Raw genomic sequence first — 25,082 nt, 5'->3', positions numbered from 1 at the left:
AGTGCCAAAAATATGTACACACGCCTTTATTGCCCATACATTAAGGTAGTGTGTACATATTTTTGGCACTTTGTCCGTATCGATATTTAATACCTTGACTGTACAAGCTTTTATCGCTGACGGTACTTTTCTTTCCACAGGCAACTAATAATCATCGAGCAAATTCTAAAAACCCCAAACACAATTAGGTTGCGTTGTTTTATCACAGAGTTCCTATGTCCACCTCCTGTCTCCATCGTCAGATCAGCTCGATGGTACCATAATATTGCATTGTCACCCGACTTACATATGTATGCAAATTTTCAGCTCAATCGGAAACTACTTTTGTTAAAATAGAATATATACCTAGCTGTAAGTTGACATGTAAAAGAGCTAGCATAAGCCTATTTACTAAATAAACATTTTGATTTCGAAGAAATTCTGGTTATCCGTCACCAAATGTTATTACAGAACCTCACCTCTCTCAGCAGAATCCTTTCTCTGATCATACATGCCTTCTCCAATGAGATCCACCTCTTGTTTGATGCCCTCGGTGAAGAAATATTGGTTATCCGTCAGCAAATGTTATTAAAGAACCTCACCTCTCTCAGAAATCTCCTTGCTCCGATCATACATGTCTTCTCCGCTGAGAGCCACTTCTTGCTTGATGCCCTCGGTGAAGAAATATTGGTTATCCGTCACCAAATGTTAATACAGAACCTCACCTCTCTCAGCAGAATCCTTTCTCCGATCATACATGTCTTCTCCGCTGAGAGCCACTTCTTGCTTGATGCCCTCGGTGAAGAAATATTGGTTATCCGTCAGTAAATGTTATTAAAGAACCTCACCTCTCTCAGAAATCTCCTTGCTCCGATCATACATGTCTTCTCCGCTGAGATCAACTTCTTGCTTGATGCCCTCGGTAAAGAAATTCTGGTTCTCTGTCACCCGGTGCTGTTGCTGAAGTATTTGGAGGTTAGCTTGCTGGTTGCGGAGGATCTCCGCACTGGAATAAAAAAAGCATTTTTATAGGTTTACAAAGTAATCTTATACTTTTAAACAAGCAGTTCTTGTATACAAAACATATTTATTTCGGGGATCTTTTATTTTTTATGGTAGAGGAGGCAAACGAGCAGATGGATCACCTGATGGTAAGTGATTACCGCCGCCCATGGACACCTGCAACACCAGAGGGGTTGTATCTCGGAAACGTCTCTACCGATTTCAATGAATTTGCTATATGGGGGTTTTCGAGGGCGAAAAATCGATCTAGCTAGGTCGTTCCTCTGGGAAAACCCACAATTTTTAATTTTTCAAAACTCGGTCTCCCATATATTTTAGGGTAAAACAATAAAATGCATTGGGATGATTTCGACAATAGGGTAATTTACGGAAAACAAATCTACGAAATTAGAAGCAACACGTACTTTCGCAACATCTTACCGAGCATCAGCTAAAGTTTGTGGCGCCATCGCTCGAAACGATGCCAAAACCTTTGGACTTTGATCTATTAGATGGCGCCACTTTTTGATATTTAACAAATTTAACACATATCACTGAAAGAATAAGGATCAAAGTCAAAAGTTTTAACCATGTGTCGAAAGATGGCAGTAAATTTACTGTGGCTACAAAGTTTTCTTTGACAATCCACCTCTATTTCAAATTCTGCTTAAAATAAGGTAGATACATTAAATAAATAAATAAATAAATATTTATAGGACATTATTACACAAATTGACTAAGTCCCACAGTAAGCTCAATAAGGGTTGTGTTGAGGGTACCTAGACAACGATATATATAATATATAAATATTTATAAATACTTAAATACATAGAAAACACCCATGACTCAGGAACAAATATCCATGCTCATCACACGAACAAATGCCCTTACCAGGATTTGAACCCGGGACCATCAGCTTCGTAGGCAGGGTCACTACCCACTAGGCCAAACCGGTCGTCATTAACTTACCTATCTGTATATCCATTAGGATAGTAACTCCTAAACTCCTGTTTATCACTGAAGCTATACAGCTGGCCCATCTTCTGGTAATCCAAACTTTTCTGGTACTGATCCTTATCATACCCGTTGAGAGATTTCTGGCCTAGTGCATATTTCTCGGCCTCCTTGTTGTATTCCTCATCGGTCTGTGGTATGTAGTCATCCGTCTGTTTTGTGTAGTCTTTTGGGGGCTCATATGATTTTGAGTCATATGATTTTGAGTCGTACGATTTTGAGTCGTATGATTTAGGGTCGTAAGATTTTGATTCGTATGGTTTTTCTGGTTCTTTGTATTGGACTGGGTACTCGGCTGTGAAGAATGCAAAATGTTAGAAAATAAAAAGAAACTGGAAACTTTGAAACTCAAGATAAGACTACTACCAACTCACAAGGCTCGAAACCGGTTATAAAAGTAGCGGTTAATACGGGTTTATTTCGGTTTTACTCTGAACTTTCATAAGTGAATGTTTTAAGAACTTTATTGTAACTTAAATAATAATAAATAAAATAAATAAATCAATATTATAGGACTTTTTTTTACACAAATTGACTAAGTCCCACAGTAAGCTCAATAAGGCTTGTGTTGAGGGTACTTAGACAACGATATACACCGTGTTTTTTCTGATTTGCGTTAATTTCGAGGGTGCATTCCTGAGCTTAAATTAAGTAACTTTCTCAAAGATACCGATATTCTAACTAACTCCATTTCGGAGATAATCAATCATAAATTTTTATATTATAAGGCCCTTACGAGCGTGTACACTTGCTTTAGGACCTGTTTACTTATTAGTTAGTGTTTAGTGCGAGTTCATACATTTGCTACTAAACGTACGTACTATCTCGGACGATCGATGTTAGAAATGACATTGATATGTCACAGTTTTCAATTGTTTGGTTGAGTTAAATGTAATGCCCGTGCTACAACAACGCTATATGCAACATTTAGTTACTTTTTATAAAAATAAAAATAGTAAAAAAAAACAAAAAAAAATATTTTTTTTTGAAAATTAACTATGCCATTTAGTTTCCTTAAACGTACTTACCGAAACCCCGGAGTTAACGCAATTCAATAAAAACACGGTGTATATAATACATAAATATTTATAAATACTTAAATACATAGAAAACACCCATGACTCAGGAACAAATATCCATGCTCATCACACGAATACATGCCCTTACCAGGATTTGAACCCGGGACCATCAGCTTCGTAGGCAGGGTCACTACCCACTAGGCCAGACCGGTCGTCAAAATAAACCGGTTTATCCGATAAGCGACGAGACGGCTAGCCGGCCTGGTGGTGTGTCGCGTAAATAAAGACACCGACATAAGAAACCGGTTTTTATTGTTCTAAACCGGTTAATCTGACAAGAACTTTACAGTACATATGGCGCTACTTTCCCGCACGCGTGCGGGAATGAGCACTTTCCGTGCATATTTCGAAATTTTAAAGAGCCATATGTACTGTAAAATGTTGTATGATACACGTGCGATTAGGTAATTTGCAAGTCGTGTTTTATTTGATCACCACTCGTTGCGAATTTCCTATTTTTTGCACTTGTATCGTAAATAACTATTATGAAAATGTTCTTCTAAAAAGTTAAAAAAAATAAAGGTTTTACGAACGAAACCGAAATAAGGTTTTGCGCCAAGTACACGATAACGAATGGAAATTTAACCGGTTTCTGAACCTTGCCAACTCGCACCATTCGGCTAGTATGTACAGTCTAGTTATTAAATATCGATACGGACATAGTGTCAAAAATATGTACACACTACCTTAACATATAGGCAATAAGGTCGTGTAGACATATTTTTGGCACTTAGTCCGTATCGATATTTAATATCTTGACTGTACCAAAATTGGTTGAGAAACACAAACACCTACTCATAGTGTTGTGGTCCTGCCGGTGAGTAAGGAAGGAATGGACTCACCTATCTGTTCAGAGTGCGAATGGTAGGAGTTGTCGGAGGCCTCGCTGTAGCTGTTGTTGGGCTGGTTGTTGTCCTCGTCCTCGTCTTGCACGGGGTCGGTCTGCATGAAGGCGTCCTGCTTGCGCGGCTTGGGGGCGGGGGCGGGGGGCGCCGCGGGGGCGGGGGCGGCCGGGGCGGGGGCGGGGGCGGGGGCGGCCGGCGGCGGCGGGGACAGCGGGGACACGCCGGCGGCGATGGCGTGCAGCGTCTGCAGGCGGTACGCCAACTGGACAACAAATACATCGTTATCGCGGGGCCAACATCGACTAAACAGTACTGAAAGATTATGACAAATAAACAATAACAGAAGTGACACTCCTATCGAGAAACGTTTGTATGTATAGTCGTTCGATTTGAAGCTGGCCCGAAGCGGTTAATCTTTTGTCTATTGTTAACTAAAACCGCGCGTGCCAGTACCTGCAAAAAAGGGTTGTATAATTCTAATAGGCACCTAAGCGAGGGCTAGTCTAACGCTCAAAAAACCAGTGTAGGTGTGCTCTCCGATAACGCGCCTTTGTTACGCATTTGAGACTGGTTCGGTAGCGTTCGACTCGCCGGCACTCAGTAACTCTATAGGGACCACACAAGCAATCGCAAATGTTTTTACTATTTGTTCATTTTGAATCTTATTTCAATTACCATAGGAGTTGTAATTAAATAACCGGTTAAAGTGACCGGGCCCTTTTTTTTGCAGGTAGTGGCACGCGCCGTTTTAGTTAACAATAGACAAAGGATAAGCCGTTGGGGGCCAGCTACAAATCTAACGACTATACCTATGAGTTCAAAATGAAGCAGTAGAAAATACATCTACAGGGACCGGTCCGGTATCAACTTCGAGGGATTTTGAAGGGGTATTTCGTAAGACTGCTTACCAAAGCCGTTCCTAACTAAAACCCTTTCATTTGGCTTTTCAAGCGCTTCATAATACGGAGAAGTTGATACCCGTTCCTAAGCGCTAACCCCTTGAAGGGGTGTTGAGTATAAATTATAACACTTATGCCATTTTCAACTTTCTCTTGGTAAAAATAGAATCAAATATTGCTTATTTATGTTTAAAGAGTAGGATTGGGTGTCAAGCGCGTTGACAGTACAGGCGTCATAATTTTTTGAATTAGGAAAGGAGATACCGCTAAATGAAATGCCCTTTTATTTAGCGGTATCTCTGAAATGGAAACCCCTTCCTAGAGCTAAGTCAAATGAACGGGTAACCCATTCGAATATGTAGAGTCAATGGTAAAGCTACAGTTGCACTACATCAAATTGGTTGTTTTAGAGTGAAAATGCTTGAGTTGCTTCAGAATACAGACAAATCAGCATACATGTGCTTTTAGAAATTTAAGAGTTCCCTCTATTCCTCATGGATCCCATCATCAGATCAGAACCATTTTAATATGGGACCACCTTGAAGGTAGCTCCTTTCAAACAAAAAAAAGAATTACTCAAATCGAACCACGGGTGTCGGAGTAATCGGTGAACGTACATTTAAAAAATAACCACAACCGAATACAGAACCTCCTCCTTCTATGAAATTCAAGTCAGTTAATAAAGTCTTGTAAAAAGTAAACTTTCCCTGTTGAATAAGAACTATTGTTTGTTTTGAAGTTATGACTCAATGGTTATTTACTAGTTGTCACATCATATTCGGGATGTGAACCTAGGTATTGACGCATTTAGCGCAACCATTTCCTTATGGAATAACCAAATATTGGTGAACTCATATATAAAGTGACAGTTAAAACAGTAAATATTGTTGCAGTAAATATTGTTGTAATAAATGATCAAAGTTCTCGAGCAGAGTTCGATCACTATTATATGAGTCGGTTCATTCGAAGATTTCAATAGATGTCACATAGTAAAGGCAAAGTGAACAAGGTCTGTAGAGGCTGAGGCTGAAAACGCACCGGCTAATGTCCTGAGTAGACCACCCTGCCACGGCGGTACCCGTCCCAGTCTCAAGTATATGCGATCCTTGAAACCTTATACCAACTGACTGAATGGAGGGCGAGCAGTACGTGCTTGCACCTCCTATACGAATCCCTACGTGATTAGGGTATAGCGAGATAATGACTTTGAATCCCGAATCGACTTGTGAAGCTCGATGTCAGACGGGATGAGCTGAATGCCCGTCTACCAGCGACTATTACGTATAGACCGCGGGCGTCAATCATCGCCTCCTGGCTGATAGTTAAGATGCTATCATGAATTAAAAACACCGTCAGCCGGTTGTATCGCGGTGGAAAGACCGTCAGCTGGTCACATGAACATGTAAAAAATACGCGCCTTACCACTTTATGTCTGCAAAGTATGCGTAATACGTAAATTAAAAAGGCCGTACACATGAACGTATTCAACAACAGAGCCGAAATATCGACGTTCGAAGCTGGCCGGGAGAGTAATAATATATAGAGAGAGATGGTGCTACCATCTATAGAACTAGGGAACAAATCAACTTATAAGATATTGTTACTTACGCTGCTATCAGGCTCCAGGGCTGGCTCGGGCAGGGGCGCGGAAGGCACGTGGCTCATTCCGATGGGGGACCACTTCTCTGTCTTGTCACTATAAATAGATTTTATTTTTACAAAAAAAAAATCATTTTCTTAGAAGCTTTTATTATTTTTATTTAATTTATTCGAGATAAATCACAATTACGTAATATTTGATCAAATGCATCGTTAAACTCGATAATCCATTCAGCAGTATTTAAATAATTAACTATACAATGCAATACATACACAACTAATTCGTAAAGAACATAATGATTGCAAATATCACAAGTAAGCGCATCGGTTATCGCTGACTGCAATTCATGTAGACAATTCTAACAAACTCAAACACAATTAGGCTGCGTGCGTTGTTTTATCACAGAGTGCTTATGGCTTATGGACCTATTATACCCATCATTAGATCAGGTCGGTGGTACCTTAATATTGCATTGTCACCCAATACATAACATCAGTACATAAGTAAATATATATTCTTTATTGTGCACCATACATTTAAAAATAGACAGGAAATGAAAAAACACGTAAAAGTTAGGTAACAACAGGCGGTCTTATCGCTAAGAAGCGATCTCTTCCATAATCAATGCATGTCAACACAACGCTAGGAAGAAGAAGACAGAGAGGCTGACAACAGATCATCATGCTAATATCATCGGAGGCAGGTGTACCACAAGGCAATATACTTGGCCCTCTATTATTCCTAGGGATTTGACATAATAAGGACCAAAATACTTACATGGGCTCATCTTTCCTGCTCTCTTTGTACTTGAGAGTGCGGCTCTTGCGGATCACCATGACGGTTCCGTCAGGGTTCAGCTTGGGCAGGTTCTGGGACGGCACGGCGTCTTTGCTCAAGGTCTTCCATTGCCCTGAAAAATACAAACATTTTATGAGCTTTAATTAATCACAAGGCTTAAAGTAAGGTCAACAATGTGCTTATAAAATTTATTGCTGGGAAGACTGTCATAGCCCAAAGGGCAAGAACTCTCGTATTTGTATACGTGCGTCGCTCATGGTCGCACAGTATAAAGGTAAAATGTATGGTCGCTGGAAGGAGTTCTTTGATGAAAAATCGCAAGAGAAAGGAATCTAGTACCATTCAATGTGAGCGGATACCTTGGTGGAAAGTGGCTGACTTAAACCGGGAGAAAATTACACGTGCTCACAGGCTTCGGTCCGGTCACATTCCATTAAATATGTTTGCTTATCTGACGAGGAAAGCAGTCGCCCAACTGCGATATTTGCGACTCTGTCGAGGATATACATCACTTTATAATGGAATGTGTTCGGACTCGAGACAAGAGGGCGCAACTATTTGAAGCTAGGGGTCATGCTGTAACTGATACCAATATCAGTTACAGCATCCCCAAGGTTTTTCACTCGATATTGGCGGAACCCCCGTCCAAATGTGCAAAATGCGTGTACAGTTTTTTTTAAATAACTAGTAGTATACAGTCTTCCCTTATAAACTTATTGTAGATAGGTATTCACTGAACCAAAGAAACAAGACATTAATTCTGTTACTCCTTGAATTGACATTTATGACTATGTTGTGAAATGACGAATCAATATTTACAAAGTTTTCGGTTTCGCGGTTTACTGTCAGACTGTCACCAGATTACCACAAACCATGTTGAGCGTGATATGTCTCTGTGACTAACATAATAACAATATTTCTGTGTCTTCTACGCACATTTGCAATGTAATATGATTATGACGATAAATCATTGCGGAATGTCATTTCCCAACCAATTTTTCGCATAATTTCATTTCGCCGAATGATCAAGTAGCAACTCAATATAATAATTCGTATTATTTCCCAACCTAACAGTTAGCAACTGTATGTTTGGACAACTTAAAAATTCACGTTTTTAAACGCAATGCTTCAGGTTTGCATAATGACATGACTTTATAGTCTAATACAAAACATACGTTTATTTTTGTTATCTAGCATCGTTCGATGCAACGAAAATCGGTTGTGGCGCTGTTAGGTCGCAGTTCACCTAAAACGCTCCTTCTCGCTTCGCTCGTCGTCGCACCTATCTTATCTCTGTCAAATGGCTAGATGTTGTCGTATTATTATTTTTTAACCAAATGAATGATTTGGCGAAAGAAATGTAAATAAATGTTGTATGTCATAATAATAATCTACTTAACAAATATTTTACCAAGTATAATTTTGTTATAACGAAAGTTTGCCGAATATTGGTTGGCAAATGAAATTCGGTCAATAAAACTTCGGCGAAAAGGCGGAACAGCGGTTAGATATTTGCATATTTATTTAACTAAGAAAATATTTAAATAGTTCAATTAAGAGAAACACTGGCATGGGGTAGCCCCAAAAACTGGAGGAGACATTTTCCAAAATGTTTTTGTTTATTTGTTATTATACTGATCAAATCTTTAATGGTGCTCCCACATTGGCTGTTATAAAATTGTATACAACATCGTGTAACAGGGACAACATAATAAAACACTATCAATACTATCATGCATCCAGACCAGACCATCGAACACATAGTAATGGAATGTCCCCTCAAAATACATGGGCCAAGTGAACGACTTCAATATCCTGGCTGTAGAAGCGGTGGCTTACCTGAGTAGGGCTAAATTTTAAATTTTAAGTTGTTACTTACTACTACTACTAATTTATACTCTCTACCACTTTATATCCAGTGACATGTAACGAAGCCATACGATAAATAATACTATCATGCTGTACCTTACACAGGATGTTATATATGATGACAGATGCTACAAAACTTGTAGGGGGTCCAGCATGCAACACAAGGAAGAAGGGATCACAAATAAAGCCTTTTTTTATAATCATTTGGATTTTTAACTAAAGTAGCTAAACGGATTTCGATGAGATTTGACGCACGACAGTTTATTGTGGAATTCATGTTATAAGCCCTTAACCCTTTAACGGGCAAACTTAGATATTACATGGCAAAAATGACCAGAAGCGGTATCATGGTCGCATTTTTATCACGTGTCATTTCATGCGTCACTTTCGCACTTACATACTTGTTAGAACGTGACAGGCATGGTGACAAATGATAAAGAGTCAACCATCTTAGCCCTATAACAGTTTTAAACTTCATTTCAAAATGACACGTTTTAATTCTCCGTAATTTCTGATCCTCTTCTGGCCGTTCAAGGGTTACATTAAATATTACTAGCTTATAATGTGTTATTTGTATTGTCTCCTGGCCGAAGAGAGAATAAACCGCAGCCAAATAACACTTGACCCTACTCATAGTGTTGTGTTCCTGCCGGTGAGTAAGGTTGCCAGAGCTCAACGAGGGGGTGGGGTTAGGGTCGGCAACGCGCATGTAACTTCTCTGGAGTTGCAGGTGTACATAGGCTACGGAGACTGCTTACCATCAGGCAGGCCGTATGCTTGTTTGACACCGACGTAGTATTTAAAAAAAAAGCCAGACCACTGTTTTTCTACCCATTGAAAACAACAGAAAAGTATAAATCGTCAGCTGTCAACCAAAACTCAGCAATTACTACCAGAAGTTCAGAGCCATAATGAACAGTAGTAGGAACAAAACAAGGTTGATTTTTGTTTATGTTTATGCAATAAATGAGTTTTGGTTGGTTTTGGTGTTTGTAACCTGGCGAACTAACATGGAAATAACTGACAGACTGACAAAGAGCGATCTTTACTAAGCGACTTTCTGAAAACGCAAATTTGAACACATATTTAAGCCCGTCACAGACGGAGCGATAATATGTATATATTAATATACCATAAGATACCGACAGATATCGCTAAGCACCACACACGCCAACGATGCCAAAATATATCGTAATATACCGAGCTATATATCGCAATATATATTATAAGTAAAATCTTTATTGCTTTAAACCTTACATTACAATTCATATTGTAAAATTTATGAGTAAGACAGGTGTATTAGGTTTGTAACACATTTAGGTAGTGGGGTTGAGCCTCTTTATAGCTTCATGTGTGGACTTTGTCAAATGGTACGTAAAATATATCGTAAAATGCTTTGTTATATCTTTTATTTTGTTACCCAAACCAATGCCAATAAAGAAAATCGAATTAAAAATATTTAGGTCAATTTAAAACAAAAAAGTAATACAAAACAAAACATCTCACTTTCATACACATACATTATTTCAAATGACCACGTAATCTATCTCACAACGCTCATAACAAAATAACATTTTATGTCTTACGTCTATAATTTTAAAGTACAATCTCGCTTGACCGACGATACTGCGTCAATTGGTCATTCATCAGATAAAGTTAAGGAAAACTTACTAGGAATTCCCGCGGTGTGATCACTGTTTTTATTTTCGTTTCCTTCGATAAAATAAAAACAATTGTAATTTAGACCTTTTATCTAGTACGGTAAAGTCTAATTTGCAATTGAGATAGCTGATCGTTACAATTTGGCTACCGTAAATGATTTGAATTTTAACAGTTACGCTATCGAATGTTATTAATGCTAGAAATGTGGACCACCAACATGCTTTGTAAAGCTACAAATAGTCTGGCAAATCAATTTTGTCAATAGCAGTAGAATAAAAAAAAACTATAACGTGCATTGGGTTAACTTCGAAAGCGGGTTAATTTAGAAAAATGCTATTATCTACTAAACTAGTATCACTGCTGGAATTGTTAATGTTTTTTTGGCTGTTTCATTATGTTTTAATACACTTAAACGTAAACAACATTAAAGGATCAAACTTTTTTATATAAAATTTTAACAAATCATATTGACTCCCCTTATTTAATAAATAAAATTAATTTTAGAACTCCTCGTTTGAACACTAACTCTTTCACATCCCCTTTACGCGAAAAAAATATAAAGCGAATTCCTTCATTGATAAAGCGTGCAAGTGTAATAATAATATTTTCTCACATATTGAGGTTTAATATTCCATTAGTTAAGTTTAAGTATGAAGTTCTGAGTGCTTTGAATAATGTTTAGAGTATTTTAATTTTTTTTAATGCCGACAAATGCCTGTTTTGTAGATATTGTTGTTATTCCGTTCTGTTTTTTTTTTGTATATACACTAGTAGTTGGTGGCAACTTCATTGGTTTATGTATTAATTAATATTACTATTTGTAAGAATTATTGTACCGTTTGTGCCCATATAAAGATTAAAACTTTTGATTTGAGCCCAATAATAGTTAAGAGAAAGGCACCGCAGGACGTTTGGTGCTCCTACTCTGCTCTTCGTCAATTACCAAATGCGATTTTTGTACGAAGAATATTGTATGATTATTGACTTGGCCTAGAATTCAATAACGCACATTTTCGATTACTTTAGCTAACCTAATAGTCGTACGAAGAACTGAACTGACTTTCCCCCAGTTTTTCCGATAAATATGACATGCTTCGTTTTCGCAAATTCTATTAGCAATCTTTCTGACGGGTCTAGGTCACATTCACATTTGGAAAAGACCTGTACCCCTAGTGTAAATTTGATCGACATCATAACGTGACGAACGCGTTTGCGTTAAGTCTCATTTTGTATAGGATTTTGAGTTTCCAAAACGTCCCGCTTGGCGCGCTCTTTCTAAATCCAATACAAAATGAGACTAAACGCAAACGCGTAAGTCACGTTTCGAAATCGAATTTACACTAGGGGTACAGTTTTCAGCGATCTCATCTATTTACCGGTGTAACCTCGCACAACGTGAACCCAGAATTATTAAATTTATACTGGAATATATAATATAATAATAGACTTATTATCGCGTTATGAAAGTCATAGTTATCTTGCTTAGAAACAAAATTACAGCCGTTTGAAATTTAGTTTTTTTTTTGGTACAGGCCTTAATGTAGCAACAGATGCCATGATAATTGATAACCGTTGCATTAGCGTAACTTGATGTTAGTATGTATGTTTAGTATATATTAGCCATTATCAAAATTACCCCGGTTTCGACGTTACCCCTTACCCCAATGCACCTTACTGATACATTTTAGGGTTCCGTAGTCAACTAGGAACCCGAAACTATTTCGCTATGGCAGTCTGTCTGTCCGTCCGCGGCTTTGCTCGATGATCGTTAGTACTAGAAAGCTACAATTTGGCATGGATAAATAAATCATGCAGGGCGACCGAACGGTAAAATAAAATATATACAAAAAAAATTAGGGTACCTCCCATACAAAGTGTTTTTGTTTTCTTATAATTAACATAGATTTTTTTTTTTTTTTTTTTTTTTTTTTTTTTTTTTTTTTTTTTTTTTTTTTTTTTTTAATAGCCTGTTAGAGTGTCCCACTGCTGGGCAAAGGCCTCTCCCCTTGATTTCCACGATTCCCGATTTGGTGTTTCCTCCGGCCAGTTGTTCAGGAAGCTGTCCAGGTCATCCCGCCATCTCCGCCTGGGCCTGCCGCGTCCACGTCCCTCTACCGGCATCCACTTGGTGGCTATGCTAGCCCACCTCTCCGGGTGCATGCGGTAGACGTGACCGGCCCAGTCCCATTTTAGCCTAGCGGTTTTCTCGCCAACGTCAGCAAAGCGGGTTTTTGAACGCAGTGTGGTGTTTCTTATCCGATCCGTTAGTTTAATACCTAGAATGCTGCGCTCCATAGCGCGTTGGCAAACCTTCAGTTTGGACTTCTGAATCTCTGTGAGTGACCAAGCTTGGGCCCCGTAGGTTAGGACAGGCAGAATACACATGTCAACGAGTTTGCGCTTCAGTGACAATGGAAGGTTACCCTTCATTAGCTCTTTCATGGACCAGTAGCTCTTCCAGGCATTTTGAACACGGCGCTCTATTTCCTTGTCTTGCCTGTTACTGAAAGAGACTAGCTGGCCCAAGTAGATGTACTCGTCAACATACTGTATGCTCTGCCCGTCCACGTCGATACTGCGACGATTCCTACTGTTGGTCATAACTTGAGTCTTCGCGCGGTTCATTTCAAGTCCAACCTGAAGGCTTGCGTTGCTCAGATCTTGGAGCATTTGCTTTAGTTCTGCTGCAGAAGGGGCAAAGAGAACGATGTCGTCGGCGAAACGAAGATTTGATAGCTTCCTACCACCGACGTCTATTCCCTTAGCCTCCCAGGAAACCGCCAGGCCCTTGAAAACTTCTTCGAGGGTGCTTGTGAATAGTTTAGGAGACAGCGGATCACCCTGTTTAACACCTCGTTGTATAGGGAACGACGGACCGGAGTACTGAAGTTTGATATCAGCGGTGCTGTTATTGTATATATTTTAATTAAGTTTATATAAGTAGAATTAATGTTTTGGTTTATGAGTGTGTTTACTATGGCAGAATGGGTTATGCTATCAAATGCTTTTCTGTAATCAACAAATGCTAAATATAGGGGGATCTTAAATTCATTACACTTTTCAATGATCTGGTTGAGTGTGTGGAGGTGGTCGGTGGTGGAAAATCCGGGACGAAAGCCAGCCTGTTCGGGGGGTTGATGTCGGTCGAGTTGCCCAGCAATGCGACACTCGATAATTTTAATAAATGTTTTGTAAATATGCGACACCAGACTGATTGGTCGATAGTTGCCTATGTCAAACTTATCGCCTTTCTTGTACAAAAGTATCATATTAGAATGAAGCAGCTTTTGTGGTAATTGTCCTGTCTTTAAAATAGTATTGAATAATTTGGTAAGGGGAAGTAAAAGGTTTGTTTTTCCGAAAACAAGTTCTTCTGTGCTTATCCCGTCAGCTCCAGGGCTTTTGTCGAACTTCATCGTGGACATGGCTTTACCCACTTCTTCGGTTGTGATGGGAGGGATGGTTTCAGCACAGTTATACTCTGATGTACTATGTGAGTCGGATGGATCTGAATATAGAGAAGAGTAGAATTTTGTGCAGATGTCCATAATTTTGTTCCTGTCACTATGCTTTTGGCCGCTTTCATCCTTTAAGCTGGTGATCCAAGATTTCCCTTTCGTTATTCCATTTTTTGCAGTTCTAAGTGATCTGTTATTAATTAGTGCTCTTGTGACTAGATTAGTGTTGTGGTTGCGGAGATCGGTCCGGATGCCACGCTTAGTTTTCCTGTCTATTGCGCGGTACTCTGCAGAGCCTATTTCAAAACTAGTGCGCTGTTTTATTAAATTTCTGGTGGCAGTTGATAATACAGTGCGTTTCTTTTGGTTGGTCTTGATTTTACTATTCGCGGATTGAATTGCTTTCAAAATGTTGTCATATTGAGTCTCTATATCGTCGACGTCTATATTCAATGTGCTAAATTTGTTTTGCAGTTCCAAATTATACTGATCGTAGTTAGCTGTTAGTGTGGCTCTGTCTAGTTTTTTGTGTCGTCTTGAGAATATGTTTTTGCGGAGTATTTTGAAATTAAATTTTAAGGTGGTCCGAAGCGGTCTGTGGTCTGAGTAAAATTGCATTTTATTTAAAATCCCTATATTACTTATTATATCGTTATTTGTGGTAAGTACGAAATCGATTTCATTTTTAGTTTGCCCATTCGGTGACACCCAAGTCCAGCGGCGTTGTGGTTTTTTCGGGAAGAAACTGTTGCTGACTTTCAGGCTTTGCCCAAATGCAAACTGGATCAGGCGAGAACCGCGTATATTCCGGTCTCCCATCCCGTATGGTCCGAGAATTCCCTCACCGTCCAGTTCTTGTCTAGGCCCTATCTTAGCGTTGAAGTCACCGAGAATAATATTCCAGGACCCTCGATGCTCCTCGCAAGCCTTGTTTAGAAGGTCGTAAAAGTCTTCAACCTCGTCGTCGCAGTGCGTGGATGTAGGTGCATAGACTTGAATCACCGTTAGGGTCTGATTTGATGTTAACCGAAACTTGAGAACTGCAATTCTGTTGGAATAACTACAAAATTCGATTATATTGTTTTTCCACTTTTTGGCTACCATGAAACCTATTCCACCCTGTCCGCCGGTGTCCCCAAAGTGGTAGAATATGCATTCGTCCCTTTCTTCTATTTCTTCGCCCGGTCTTCTCACCTCTGATAAGCCTACTATGTCCCACTTGATTTTATCCAGCGCATTCTCGAGTTCTATTAAGCGCTCATCTTTTAGCAGAGTCCGGACATTGTAGGTTAAGACGTTAAGCTTTTCGGTGTCCGTTTTGCATTCCAAGGTCGATTTATTTGTGTTGGATGTTCCCGCTCGGAGATTCTTAGCACCCCTGGCTCTGGGGATGCTAACCCCAGCACCGCCGAGCACTCGGGGCCTATTCGGGGAGTTGTACATTTATGGGGAGGTTTGGACCATAATCCCACCACGCTGGTCCAGTGCGGGTTGGTGGGTCGCCAGTTATGCCTCGTTTGTTGGTTAGCAGGGTGCACCACGGGCAGGTGAGGTTGGCTTGGGTTCCGTGAGATGTTATATGGGACCCCTTACACCCCCATACATAGATTAAATAAGAAAAAATATAAATTAGATGACTACAGAAATCATGCAATAGATGTCATATACGAAAGAAAAGTGACGAAGACCTCCAGTGCCCTGTGCTGGAATCGAACCAGGGTCTTCAACTTTCGTGGCTGACGGCAAAAGTCCTAAACCACCCAGGTCACTGGGGTACAGTCACCATCAAATAGATAGCGAAGGCTAAAGTGACCAAATATATCGGAACACGTCCTTATTTCTAAGGCAACAAAGGAGTGTTTGCGATTTCTTTTGAACATTTTGGCCATCACTATCTGACCGACCGCCTGTACTGGACAAAATGTCTCAAGAATATGCAATGTGGCAAAGGCCATTTTGGTCAACTTTAAGGTCTAATGTGTGCTTGTACCTGTAATATATATACACTACCCTATTATATGGGCCATAAAGTCGTGTATACATATTTTTTGGCACTTCGATCGTGTCGATGTTTTCAGACGTGACTGTACCTCTTATCCGCATCAATGTGGATCAAATATTAAAAAAAATTGAAAGTACTAAAACCGGGCATACCTTAAGAGGGAAATATACCACGTGGTCGTTGGTCGACCATACAAAAAGAGAAAACGTTTTTCCACTTCTAAATATTTTCCATTCTCCATGATTTTTCAGTATGTTATTGACACAATGAAAAACTAGGTTTATAGGTTATCAGTTTTTTTTTCAAAATTTACAATACAAAAAAAATGTTTTGAGCGAAACCTAGAATATATTTATGCTGAAGCGGTCGACATCAAAATCAAAGTGATTTGTTAATATTTAGTAAGTGATAAACGTTTTCCCCTGAAATTGAATTTTATAGAAAAAGTACCGTTATTTTGCTAGGATTTGAATATGAATATTGACTTTGTTTTTTAAAAGCAGTATCATTAAGCCACGCAAACGATAGCTATTTATGCATAGCCTTTATTTTTAAATGCAAATCACCAACAATGATTGCCGATCGCATCATATCTGATATCGTAATAATTGTGCCGAAATCACGAAAATTAACTATGACGCCATACTTAAATTCGTGTTCTTCTCTCACTCTCACTCAGTATAAGCACGAGCGAGATGGAAATACAAGCCCGGGAGCGCGGATATCATGGCTTTTATTTTCAATTTTTTTTGTGTTTGAAAAATGAAAAAAGGAATCACTGAGTTCCCTCAAGCATAAATTGCTCAATTTAGAAATAATTTTCATATGTTTAGCGTTTGTGGAAAATTTATTATTATTTTATAAAGTGTATTTTGACCTGAGTCTGGTCCTAGTGCGTAGTGACCCTGTCTATGAAACCGATGGTCCGGGTTCAAATCCTGGTAAGGGCATTTATTAGTATGATGAGCATGGATATTTGTTCCTGAGTGATGGATGTCTTCTATGTATATATTATGCATATCATTGTCTAAGTACCCATAACATAAGCCTTATTGAGCTTACCGTGCGACTTAGTCAATTGATGCAATAAATGAGAGTTCAAAAAAAGTTATCAATGAATATTCTTTAGCCATGGATGATTTAATATCCCAAATTAGGCAAAATTCAGAGCGGGTTGAGTCTCTGACCAATGGCCAGTCATGTGCTTATATGCAAATGAATGGTCATTCGTCGAGTGGAGCACTCGAGCCGAACCTGTGTGACAGTTTGACTCCATCACAACAAAATGATAATAGCTCCTTCCACACTACACAACAAAGCACACCTGAACCTAATGTCATTATGTACTGTGATGAAATTGGAAGCAATATGAGCACATTTTTAAACTATTACTTAAAGGGACTTAGTACAATCAACAATTGTCTGCCTCATAGTAGCCTTGAAAATCTCTCAAAACGAATTTTAAATGATAGTACTATTAATTCAAAGACAACACTGCTTATTCTTATGGGGAATAGGGGTAATGTGAATAAAAATAATTTAATAAAATTCTTTGAAAAATTAAAGACACTTATAGTGAATGAAATTATTATTTTCACATTCCCCTATTGTGATCAAATGTCAGAGGCAGAAAATAACACTAGGTGTAAGTTAAATATATTTTTATATAATCTTTGTACATATAGTGATAAGTTTAGTATAATTGACACTAACAAATTTGGTAGCAAATACCATATGCCTATGGTTTTTTGGACTAAAGGTAAGTTATACCTTTCAAATTATTATAAAAGACAAATAGCTTTGTCGCTATCATATTTGTTTGACATTTCTGCCAAAAATTTGGCAGTTTATCCTGCTTCTATTGAGCAGACCGGTATGAACTTGGTTTTGGTTCCAGTCATAACCAATAATTTAAATTAGCTCTTAAGACAAAAGAATCTGTCTCTGGCAATTTAGCTTTTAGTAAATCTGATGAAAAATACTGCAAACATGGAATGTACATCCACCTGGTGCATCAAAACATTCAATGTATTAGAGGAAAAGATTTACAGATTGAACTTTTTTTGAATGATTATAATATTGATATTTTATGTATTACTGAACATTGGTTGAATAATAATGAATTAATGCCTCAATTTAATAATCACCAGGTGGGCAGTTCGTTCACCAGACTTAGTTCCATACATGGTGGGTCATTAATTATATTAAATAGTCAGTTAAAATTTAAGGAACGTAAGGACATTGTATCCATGTCTGTTGAGCGGGACTATAGAACTAAGTGCAGTAGAATTGGAGCAATTTATTGTTGTCTGTGCGTATAGGCCGCCTTTAAGTAATTTTGAAATATTTGAAAGCATAATGGAATCCGTCCTACTTAAAATATCACCTTCTAGTAAGAAATTACTTATATGCGGCGACTATAATGTAAATATTTTGGAAAATTCAACAGTAAGTTGTAGATTGTTGAATCTTTTCAAATCATGTAATCTCAACCACATGTTTATGGAGCCTACTAGAGTGACTGCCACTAGTGCCACCTGTATAGATAATATTTTCACTGATATTTTTCCTACCGCTAAAAATGTAATCAGCAAGTTAGAATCAGACCACTTAGGCCAATTAATGGTGTTTGAGGCTGTAAGGAAAAATACCTTGCGAAAACAAATAACTTTTGTACCAGTAACCTCTGACCGCGTGGAACGAATGAAACAAAGTTTAATTCAGGCGCTACCCTTTCTGTCTTCCAACATGAGTCCTAATGATATGTATAATTCATTCTTTCACACTTTTATGGAAAATTATAATGCGATATTTACTACAAAATCGGTCATGGTTAGTGATGCATCAGTTTTTAGTGAGTGGGCTACTGCAGAGTTACATCAACGAAGACGTGCATTGTATGCCTTGTATGAGGAACGGCGGTTCAATACGAGTGATGAATTTAAGGAATATGTTAAAAAATATTCGAAGAAGTTTAAAATAGATTGCCATATCGCTAAGCGTAATTATATAAGTCAAACAATAAAAACTAGCTCTGATATAATTAAAACAACGTGGAAAGTAATTAATGTGGAGACTGGTAGATCAAAGCAAAGGATGAAAGATCTTAAACTAAAAATTGATGACAAAATCGTAGATTCCAGTTTAGATGTAGCAACAGAATTTGAAAAATTCTTCACCGAGGTACCAGCTTCCACAACTAAGAACTTAAATTCATCACCCTCGTCTGCCGTTACACTGTTAGAAGAGAATGTCCCAGAATGTAGGGGGAGTCCGGGAGATATGACCAGGTGGGAGAGTTGAACCACGACAAATATTTCAATTCAAATTTCGCGCCACCGACGCCGTTGACAGCTCATGTCGTACTTTAACAGAAGGCGCAACTTTTGGCGACGCCATATTGGCCGCTATTAGTCTGGTTTGGAAATGACTGGAGTAAACGTGGTTTCGCTGTCGCGAAGTGAAAAAAATTACAATTTTATATTTTTACACTATTTTGAAAATTAAACAGGTGAGTAGTATTATTTTATCTTATTGTACTTGTTGGTTAATGTAGTTTTACTAACAGTGATCATTTGTAATGTTTATTGTAAGAGTATAAAGAAAACATAATCTATATAAAGTAAAGGGGGGTGCGGGAGAGTTGAGCCGCATGGTGGTAGGGAGACATGATCAGTGGTTCAATTCTCCCACACTGTGCTTAAATAAGGGTTTCCTTTATTTTTATGCAGGCCAAACGTCAAAGGAGGTAAGAGGAAGGTGTTGCAAGATAGCGACAAGATAAAAAAATCCAAAAATAAAATAAAAAACAAGTGTTGTGTTCCTACCGGTGAGTAAGGTCGCCAGAGCTCAACGAGGGTACGGAGTGCGGAGTGTTAGGGTCGGCAACGCGCATAAAACACCTCTAGAGTTGCAGGCGTCCATAGGCTACGGTCACTGCTTACTATCAGACGGGCCGTATGCTTGTTTGCCACCCACGTAAGTTGCATAAAAAATGTTCGACTGTGTGGTTCCTGCAAAGGATAGGTATATTCACGAAGTTTGCGATGGGTTAACTGGCAAAGATGTGGACAACTTTATTTGACATGAAGAATTATGTTATGTAAAATGAAAAGGACCTTGCATGTGCCTTTGATAATTTGTTGACTGAATTGATCTCATAGAAATAATTCATAATAATAATAATTTAAAGATAATTGATCTCTTGAATTTCATTTAATGTTGCCGATTTAAAATTTTATACAGTTTATTAAATTTTAATATTTTGTTTTATGGGTAAAAATACTTTGTTACAACTACTTTCCTTTTTTAATAAATATATTGGATTAAACAGCAGTTTATTCACTGTTTTTCCTACCTAACATATGTATAGTCATATCTCCCACACCCCCTGGTCAACTCTCCCATAGGTTGGGGAGACTTGAGCCAATACCCCGTTTATGAAAAATATTTTTGCAGAACTTAAATTTTGTACTTTATCAGCACTTTGCTATGCTCTAAAGATACCTATTTAGATATGTCATCTATACACGAAATATCGAGTTGCTAACACTTACGGATAAACCTCTAGTGGCTTCTGAGTAAAAAGAGGTTCAAGTCTCCCGGACTCCCCCTACTAGAAACCTTAATTTTGAACATGTGAGTGCCTCAGATATATTAAAGGCGTTTAAATCAATTAATGTAAAAAAAACTAGTGACCTTTGGGGAGTCTCCGTTCATACTGTCAAATCCTTAATAGAAGTTGTAGCGCCTGACCTGGTTGTTATATTTAATAACAGTGTTGACTGCGGTGAGTTTCCTGATCTAATGAAACATAGTAAAGTCACTCCTTTATTTAAATCAGGTAGCACATCCGACCCCACTAACTTTAGACCGATATCAGTGTTACCAACATTCAGCAAAATTTTTGAAAAAATAGTTTTGAGTCAGTTATTGAAACATTTTAACATTAATAATCTAATGCACAACAAACAATTTGGTTTTACACGGGGTCGCTCAACAACCGACGCTGGTGTTGAGCTAATTAAACAGATCTTCGATGCCTGGGAGGAGTCACAGGATGCTTTAGGTATCTTCTGTGACTTATCTAAGGCCTTCGATTGCGTCTGTCATGAAACATTGATCAGGAAACTGCACTATTATGGAGTAAGAGGCTCGGCACTGAATTTAATAAAGTCTTACTTACACGGTAGAATACAAAGGGTTGATGTGAGTGGACAGCGATCACCGGGGTCATTGGTCTCTATGGGTGTACCGCAGGGATCAATATTGGGGCCGTTCCTGTTCCTTATCTACATTAATGACCTGCCTTATCTAGTAAAGACCCACCATGACATAGTATTGTTTGCAGACGATACTTCACTTATTTTCAAAGTCAAACGACAGCAACAAGCTTGCAGTGATGTAAACAATGCTATTTCTAAAGTAGTAAATTGGTTTAATGTTAATAATTTATTGTTAAATGAGAAAAAGACTAAGTGTATTAAGTTTGTTACAAGTCACATAAGGAATGAGCAAACAGGTGTCATTGTCAAGGATGAGGAATTGGAACTAGTAGATAGCACAGTTTTTCTTGGTATAACTTTAGATTCTAAACTACAATGGGGTCCCCATATTGCTAATCTCTCGAATAGACTGAGTTCTGCAGCTTTTGCAGTGAGCAAGATCCGTCAGTTAACAGACGTGAAAACAGCTCGATTAGTTTACTTTAGTTACTTTCATAGCATTATGTCATATGGTATTTTACTATGGGGTAGTGCTTCAGAGATAAATACCATTTTTGTTCTGCAGAAGAGGGCTATTCGTGCAATATATAAAATGTACCATAGAGACACACTTAGAGATAAGTTTAAGGACATTAACATAATGACAGTACACTGTCAATATATTTATGAGAATATTCTGTATGTACATAAAAACATTGCCAGTTTTAAGAAAAACTGTGAAATACATAATATTAATACTAGAAATAAGCATAAGCTCGCAGTGCCCTTCACTAGGCTCCATAAAATTAAGAAATCATTCATGGGTAATTGTGTAAGATTTTACAATAAACTTCCTAATATTATAACTGAATTGTCTGTTAGTAAATTTAAAAATTATGTAAAACGTAAGCTTATCTCTAAAGCCTATTATAGCACACAAGACTACATGAATGATGAAACACCGTGGGATTAAGTGTGATTGTAAAGAATGAATTATTTATTGTTATGTTATTAATGATGAAATTGATAATTCAATGTAAATATATACCGTATTTTTTGACATTTAGATTTTATTCTAGAAAGGTTCTAGACTAGTATTTTTATACAATTTTGATGTATGACGATCTTTTTATGAAATTCTTATTATTAAGTTTACCATATCTATAATAGTTCAATGTTTTTTTTTAGAACAATAATAACTGCATCAATAAATTGCTCTGATATTTAGATTAAGATGATATTTGTAAAATTTGACGATTTAAAAGTGCTTGTTGCTAGGCCTATTTGAATAAAGAATATTTTGATTTTGATTTTGATTTTTGATTTTGATGTAATAATGTCCTATAATATTTATTTATTTATTTTAGACCTATGTTCCTGATTTTATTATATCGAGCGAAAGTCAAAAACACAGGATTCGAATCGCCGAAGTCTAGAGACAGGCCTCAACTTTGCTAATTAAATTTATGGCAGCCATGTGATCCAAAAGCCGCCACGACTTTTTTTTATCCGTTTCTAAATCTGCTCCACCTTAAATGTAACCATTAGACCTTATAACATTGAAAAAAGTTTACAATCACATGGGCAGTTAAGTTAAAAGTACCTGGGCTATAACTATTTATTGTAATATGGTAGTCTATAAGTGATAATCTTAACTACATTTTTTTTCTAAATTAAACTTGTCTAAAACAATAAAAATTAAAAATAGTACATTACGATACAAGTGCGAAAAATAGGAAATTCGAAACGAGTGGCGATAAATTAAAACACGACCGAAGGGAGTGTTTTAAATCGACACGAGTTGCGAATTACCTATTCGCACATGTATCGTACAACGTTTTACAGTACATATGGCCCTTTAAATGTTCGACACAGTAACGTAATATGCTACTTCTCGCACTAGTGCTATAAAGTAGCCCCATATGTACTGTAAATTATATATTAACTTGAACATATAAAAAAAAAACAAAAGTTAGTCACCGGGCGAGATTCGAACCCGTAACACTCGTTTAGGAGTCCGCGTCTTAACCCGCTGGACCAGACGGACAGTGGCCGGCAACACGAAATTAGCGACCATATTCTGCGTCGAAAGAAAAACGCATGAAAACTCGAAAACACGCGTTTTCCCAAACATAAGACTAATCTAGATAGATTGTATACCCCCAAAAACCCCCACATACCAAATTTCAGCGAAATCGTTAGAGCCGTTTCCGAGATCACAGAAATATATATACATATATATATATACAAGATTTGCTCGTTTAAAGGTATAAGATATGCTTAGAAAATAATCGTCGGTTTTAAGAGGGAAGAATGTAGTATGAAGTTAAAAACAAACGAGTAAGTAGCACGTACTTGTTTGTGTTTTTCCACTTCTAAATATTATCCATTCTTCATGATTTTTTACTATTTTATTAACACAATGACAAGGACCCGGGTACGTCCTTAAACTACGTCCAAAAGAGAGGTATGGGCATTGCGAATGTCATCTCGCTTCGTGTGGTAGGGCACAGCCAGTGGATGTCATTCCAGATCTAGAGCAGAGCCCAACTGGGGAAGTACCTCCACCTTACAGAAAACAGCAGCCAAATAACACTAGACCCTACTCATAGTGTTGTGTTCCTGCCGGTGAGTAAGGTTGCCAGAGCTCAACGAGGGGGGCGGGTTTAGGGTCGGCAACGCGCATGTAACTCCTCTGGAGTTGCAGGCGTACATAGGCTACGGACACTGCTTACCATCAGGAGGGCCGTATGCTTGATTGCCACCGACGTAGTATAAAAAAAAAAACTAAGTAATCCTTTTTTCAAAATTTACAAAACGAAAAAAAATTTTAAAGCGAAGCGAAGAATATATTATGCTGAAGTGATCGACACAGGGGCGGCCTTTGGGGGGGTCAGGATTTCCTATTTCGTGCCTCGAAAAATCACGAAATATTTATGCTCGAATAGATGGCGATATACCTTTGACCTATATTCGAGTAGATGGCGACACCGTTTGATATTTAACACATCACATATCAGTGCAATAACATGGCCAGCATATGTCATTCTAAGAATTTTAGTCCTGTATCGAAAGATAGAAGTAAATTCAGTTGAATACAAAATTTTGTTTGACAATACACCTATATACGTAGGTCACTAAGATAATTTTGCAATAGACAAATATGAAACAATGAGGTGGCCTATCACATATATTTTTTAAAACTATATTTCTATAGCCAATGTTTGGGCGGAAAACATTTACTTTAATTTTTAAGTAAATTTAAAAAGAAAGTAAATGTTTTCCAGCCAATCATTGTCTATGAAAATATAGTTTTAAAAAGTATATGTGATAGGCCACTTGTTTGTTTCATATATATATATTATTTTATTAAAAACTGATCGGCGATTGGCTCTAGTCACACCTGATGGAAAGTGAAGACAGGGCCTAAGATGGAGCTCACCGATTCAGTAGTAGCCTATTCACTCTTGCTTTAAAGAGACCGAGGTCATATTTATCAGGGAATACAGAGGGCGGGAGCGCATTCCATTCTTTAGCCGTCCGTAACAAAAAAGAGGAGGCAAACCGTTTAGTGCGAACAAATGGAATGTGTACCACGAACGGGTGCATTCGCTCCCCACGCCTGGACGTCCGATGATGGAAAGGGGAAGGTGGGATCAGATCGTGCAGTT

General features: G+C 38.0%; 2 protein-coding genes across 2 annotated transcripts in view; one reads left to right on the top strand and one right to left on the bottom strand.

Moving 5' to 3' along the window:
• The window catches only part of LOC133533065 (uncharacterized), a 43,829-nt gene that overhangs the window by 13,460 nt on the left and 5,287 nt on the right, over positions 1-25,082 (bottom strand). Inside the window, exons 2-6 of the mRNA XM_061872003.1 lie at positions 7,196-7,328; positions 6,427-6,514; positions 3,917-4,181; positions 1,951-2,290; positions 828-985 (exon numbers count right to left, since the gene is read on the bottom strand). Coding sequence (XP_061727987.1) covers positions 828-985; positions 1,951-2,290; positions 3,917-4,181; positions 6,427-6,514; positions 7,196-7,328 — 984 coding nt within the window. The remainder of the gene's footprint in view (positions 1-827; positions 986-1,950; positions 2,291-3,916; positions 4,182-6,426; positions 6,515-7,195; positions 7,329-25,082) is intronic.
• LOC133532992 (uncharacterized) lies at positions 18,454-19,975 on the top strand. The gene is made up of 2 exons (XM_061871896.1): positions 18,454-19,718; positions 19,939-19,975. Exon 1 carries the CDS (start codon positions 18,566-18,568, stop codon positions 19,508-19,510), a length of 945 nt encoding a protein of 314 aa, XP_061727880.1. The 5' UTR covers positions 18,454-18,565; the 3' UTR covers positions 19,511-19,718; positions 19,939-19,975.

The sequence above is a fragment of the Cydia pomonella genome, chromosome 28, assembly GCF_033807575.1.
Source record: "Cydia pomonella isolate Wapato2018A chromosome 28, ilCydPomo1, whole genome shotgun sequence".
NCBI classification, from domain to species: Eukaryota; Metazoa; Arthropoda; class Insecta; order Lepidoptera; family Tortricidae; genus Cydia; species Cydia pomonella.
Note: the sequence above shows the minus strand (reverse complement) of the source record. Positions and strands in the feature narration are given on the sequence as shown.